This window comes from Entelurus aequoreus, linkage group LG09 (assembly GCF_033978785.1).
Source record: "Entelurus aequoreus isolate RoL-2023_Sb linkage group LG09, RoL_Eaeq_v1.1, whole genome shotgun sequence".
Lineage (NCBI taxonomy): Eukaryota > Metazoa > Chordata > Actinopteri > Syngnathiformes > Syngnathidae > Entelurus > Entelurus aequoreus.
This window is the reverse complement of record NC_084739.1, coordinates 74,738,488-74,744,201: the sequence shown is the minus strand read 5'-3', so window position 1 is coordinate 74,744,201 and position 5,714 is coordinate 74,738,488. Positions and strand designations below refer to the sequence as shown.

Here is a 5,714-nt window from a genome sequence, read left to right as displayed (position 1 = left end):
TTTATAATTGTGCTATTTACCATTATGTTTGTGCTCATCCTTTTTAATATTTAGATGTATTAGGCTCTTCCATCTTACCGTGAAAGTCTTCAAAGATACTGAGGAAATATTACATCAGAAAATGTCCGTCTTTGAAATGGAGGCTGACACATTATGCAACAAGATGTTAAATATTTCTGACACACACAGGACACACAGTACTTCTATATCACAGGTAGGTGTGCAGAGCGAGACATCTTGGTGGTCTAAGGGCAATTAATTGATGGCAACTGGACTGTTTGGTTTGAGTTTAAGACGTCTGGACTATCTTACAAGTAGGCTTTATCAGTTCATGCTTATAGACTTAGATTGGTCAGATCTCGTCTTAGACTTAGATTGGTCGGATTTAGTCTTAGACTTCGACTCATCAGCTCGAGACTTAGATTGGTCGGATCCAGTCCTATACTTCGATTGGTCAGCTCTCGACTTAGATTGGCCGGATCTAGTCTTAGACATATATTGGCCGGATCTAGACCTTGAGTGGTCGGATTTAGTCTTAGACTTACTTTATATGTGTAATTGTGTTTCATTGTATCCAGCTGAGATAGGCTCCAGCGACCCCGAAAGGGACAAGCGGTAGAAAATGGATGGATGGATGGATGGATGTATCCATTCGACCATATCCAATTGTATTTACAATCCACAAAGTATATGAAAATACGATAGAAAATGGGTGGATGGATGGATGTATCCATTCGACCATATCCAATTGTATTTACAATCCACAAAGTATATGAAAATACGGTCTAAACATCGCAAAATGCCACAAATTCCATTTTGAATATTCTGCTCCGTATGTCTCCGATAATTTCCGTATATTCTGCAGTAACGGTTCTGCACTCTGACCATATTATTAGATCAGTCATACTAGAAATATACAAACATTGGAAAGAGATGTGGTATTTATCATTCACAATCCGTATGTAAGACAAGAACATATGTTTTTCGTTTTTCATGCATTCTAAATCATAAATAGCTAACAATTGAGTTAACAGATGGAGGGTCCTCTATTGTGCTCATTATACTCTCTAAAAACATTCAGAAAGTGCCAACAATACTCCATATACATGTCATGACCTGAAAATGAACCAAATATGAGTGATATTGTTATTATAAGTGCGAACGCAGACGGACTATTTTAGTGGCACATTGATAGCAGTGAGCTAATGCTAGCTTACGCTGCTATTGTTGACACACTGGACCGGCGGCTTGGTCTCAAACTTGCTAAAAGTAAATCCTAGCTTATAAATCATGCATCTCTCACCTGCTAGTAGACAAATGTGGCCATGGACCGACAGACTGGTCCACTTTCACATCCCCCGAGATGGCGAAAAAGACACAATAAGACGCTAGTTTTAGCAACTTTTTTTAACCCTTTGTGGCGATTGTGATTGAATCTTCATCTAAACGGAATTATGTGGACGTCCCGTCAGTCGACATCCCAGCAAGAGAGGAAATATTACAGTAAGTGTTTTGGTTTTATTATGGTTAGTTTGTTTTGCTCCTAGCAGTGCTGCTAATGCTATAATGTTTCAATAAAACAGCATCCATCACTTGGCTTCTAAAACTTATTGCTCATCCTCTCTGTATTCAGGCTCAAAAATATAGGGTCCTGGATCATAATTTTTCCCAAAGTAATCGTTTTTTGCTCTCACAAAGTCTGCTTGATTAGCATTGTTGTTGATGGGGAAGGGATCTGTGGTTCCTCCTCTAGGTCACTTGATCACATGACTGGCTTCCTCATTATCTCTCAAAATGACTCAGGAATCTCAGTGAGATTAATAGTATTTTGATCATATCTATTTATTCACAAATTTTGTGAGTCTTTTGGTTTCATACATCACATATATAGATAATAACTTCCTATATAGAGACAACTTGTTTTTCCACTCTACCTCTACTTTAAAGTGGATCGTATTAGTTCTTTGTTTATTAATCCACCCCGCGGTTATATTGGTCCTCGTTTGTTGAGAAGAATTGTTGTACTCTCTTGGTATCAGGTTATAGTTTGCTTTGTACATAATTTTAACTGTTTGCAAATGCTGCAAATCATTAAATTTCAATATTTTTGATTCAACAAATAAAGTGTTTGTATGTTCTTTATATGAAAAATATACCTTTTTTGTAACACGGTTAGCGACTGAACTGTACTTTTGTAATTATTTTCCCACATTTCTATTGCAACACTACCGAGCATGTTTGTTCATTATAGAAAAATGTTTTGCCACCTCATGTTGTATATAATCTTTTATAAAACTTTCATCATTTTTACCTGTTACACCTTCAAATGATTGACATGAAACCGTCATCTTTTATAACTGTTACACCTTCAAATTATTGACATACAACCTTCAACTTTTTAACTGTCACACGTGACAAAACTTTCATGTTTTTTACCTGTTACACCTTCAAATTATTGACATAAAATCTTTTTTAACCTATTACACCTTCAAATTATTGACATAAAACCTTTTTTAACCTGTTACACCTTAAAAATGATTGACCAAACAATATTTTTTTAACTGTTACACCTTCAAATTATTGACATAAAGCTTTCCATCTTTTTACCTGTTACACCTTACAATTATTGACTTAGTCTTCATCTTTTATAACTGTAACACCTTAAAATTATTGTCATAAAACCATCTTTTTAACCTACACTTTTAAATTGAAATATGCTTTTTATCGGTTATGCATGCAAATTTTTCACCTAAAACCTTAATCTTATTTTACCTGCTACACCTTCAAATTATTGACATACAACCTTCAACTTTAACTGTCACACGTGACAAAACTTTCATGTTTTTTACCTGTTACACCTTAAAATTATTGACATTAATTTTTTTTAAACCTGTTACACCTTAAAAATTATTGACATAAACATTTTTTACCTGTTACACCTTAAAATTATTGACATAAAACGTTCATCTTTATTACCTGTTACACCTTACAATTATTGACATAGTCTTCATCTTTTATAACTGTTACACCTTCAAATGATTGACATAAAACCTTCAAATTTTTAACTGTGACACGCGCAAATCATTGTCAAAACTTTCATGATCTTCGAATGATTGACATGAAACCTCCATATTTTATAACTTGCACCTTCAAGTTATTGACATAAAGCCTTCCATTGTTTTACCTGTTACACTTGACAATTATTGACATAAAACATTCATCTTTTATAACTTTTACACCTTCAAATTATTGACAGAAAGCCTTTTTTTTTTTTTTTTACCTGTTACACCTTAAAATTGACAAAACATTCATTTTTTTTAACTGTTACACCTGCAAATTATTGACAAAGCGTTCCTGTTTCTTTTACCTGTTACACCTTAAAAATGATTTACATGAAACCATCTTTTTAACACGTGCAAATTATTGACATAAAACTTTGATATTTTTAACCTGTTACACCTTCAAATTATTGACATAAAACTTTAATATGTTTTACCTGTTATACCTTCAAAGTATTGACATAAAACTTTAATATGTTTTACCTTTACACCTTCAAAGTATTGACATAAAACCTTCATCTTTTTTAGGGCCCCACGGGACAATTGTGCCTTGTAGGAAGGGTGTTTGCCTGCAGGGGGCGCACAACGCCGCAATGTGTGGCGTCATGAAGCCGAAGAAGAAGAAAACAACAACGAAGGCGCACAGTTTCACGCACTCATGAAAGTTCTGCTGTGGATGTTGTATCCCGGCTCCACTCTCACGTAAACCAAGTACGGCCGGCACTTGGACCGTCTGTTGGTGTTCACTCATTGGGGAAACATGTATCGCGGTCGGCCTCCACCGAGGAGACCTTACCCGCCATCTTTCGAGGGCCGCGGCCGACCGCCACTGCAGCCTTACCCACCACCAGGCCGCGAAAGGAGCCGAGGCAGACCTCCACACCACTACGAGCCTTACCCACCATCAGGCCGCGGAAGGAGCCGAGGCAGACCTCCACACCACTACGAGCCTTACCCACCATCAGGCCGCGGAAGGAGCCGAGGCAGACCTCCACACCACTACGAGCCTTACCCACCACCAGGCCGCGGAAGGAGCCGAGGCAGACCTCCACACCACTCCGAGCACCACGACCACGGCTATCCGGACCACCGGCGCTCGCCGCCGCACAGAAAATACCCTCCTTCGCCCTCAAGAGACTACCATGGTCGAGGGCACTCGTCCGGATCTCCGCACCTAGAGGTGAGCTTTGCATTGCGATTGATTGATTGATTTAAACTTGTATTAGTAGATTGCACAGTGAAGTACATATTCCGTACAATTGACCACTAAATGGTAACACCCGAATAAGTTTTTCAACTTGTTTAAGTCGGGGTCCACTTAAATTGATTCATGATACAGATATATACTATCAAATATATACTAACATCATAATACAGTCATCACACAAGATAATCATCAGAGTATATACATTGAATTATTTACATTATTTACAATCCGGGGTGTGGGATATGGAGGGGGAAGGTGGGACGAGGGGGGGTTAGGTTTGGTTGGTATCAACACTTCAGTCATCAACAATCAGCATCAACAATTGCATCATCAGAGAAATGGATATTGAAACAGTGTAGGACTGACTTGGTAGGATATGTACAGCAAGTAGTGGACATAGAGAGAGAGATCAGAAAGTATAAGAAAAAGTGTCTACATTTGATTGTTTGATTGTTTACATTTGATTATTTGTAAATTTCATTTCATTTGATTATTTTTTTATTTTTTATTTTTTTGATTGTAAATTTCATTTAAAAAAAAAAAATGAAATGAAATTTACAATCGGAAGAGGAATTATGTGGAAGAGAGGGTGTTAGTTTAGGGTTGTAGTTGCCTGGAGGTGTTCTTTTAGTGCAGTTTTGAAGGAGGATAGAGATGCCCTTTCTTTTACACCTGTTGGGAGTGCATTCCATATTGATGTGGCATAGAAAGAGAATGAGTTAAGACCTTTGTTAGCTTGGAATCTGGGTTTAACGTGGTTAGTGGAGCTCCCCCTGGTGTTGTAGTTATGGCGGTCATTTACGTTAAGGAAGTAGTTTGACATGTACTTCGTTATCAGGGAGGTGTAGCGGATTTTATAGACTAGGCTCAGTGCAAGTTGTTTTCAGCATGAGTAGTCCGACTTTTAATATTTAGTTGCAGTGCCATCAAATGCTCCTGTTTAGTTGTATCTCCTGTCCGTCAAACAATGGAAGGAAGGATTGTTATCAAACCGAAAAGTGTTTAACACCACATACAGTGCAGGGGTGTCCAAAGTGTGGCCCAGGGGCCATCTGCTGCGCGCAGCCTGCAGTATATTGTCGCAATAAACATATAATAAAAAAAGATATAATGAGAAAAAGCTAAAATGATGACACATAACTAATAATATGCTTTGCCACCTATAAAATAGGTTTGTTTGAAATACAAATAATGTTTGCTCTTAGAAAAACGGACCCTGCATTGTTGCATTTGACACCCATGATATACACACTTGAACGTGTCAAACTCAAAGCCTGGGGGGCAAATGTGGCCCACCATGTCATTTATGTGGCCAGCGAAAGGGTGTAACTTAAAAAGCACTTTCTGGCCTTTTCTAAATGTATTTGTTCTTTCAATTTTAACAGAAACATGTTGCATATTTTCTACACTTTAATATTATCAGATCACGCAACAAGATGTTCAAAGCG

At 37.6% G+C, this 5,714-nt stretch overlaps 1 protein-coding gene across 6 annotated transcripts in view; it reads left to right on the top strand.

Moving 5' to 3' along the window:
• The first annotated feature begins 3,674 nt into the window (after positions 1 to 3,674).
• The window catches only part of LOC133657714 (zinc finger protein 318-like), a 34,961-nt gene continuing 32,921 nt past the window's right edge, over positions 3,675 to 5,714 (top strand). For all 6 annotated transcript variants that reach the window (XR_009827340.1, XM_062059352.1, XM_062059351.1 and 3 more), the window contains exon 1: positions 3,675 to 4,239. Coding sequence is in view for 5 of the 6 variants with exons in the window: in XM_062059352.1 (XP_061915336.1) it covers positions 3,820 to 4,239 (420 nt within the window). In the remaining variant the exon portion in view is untranslated. The remainder of the gene's footprint in view (positions 4,240 to 5,714) is intronic.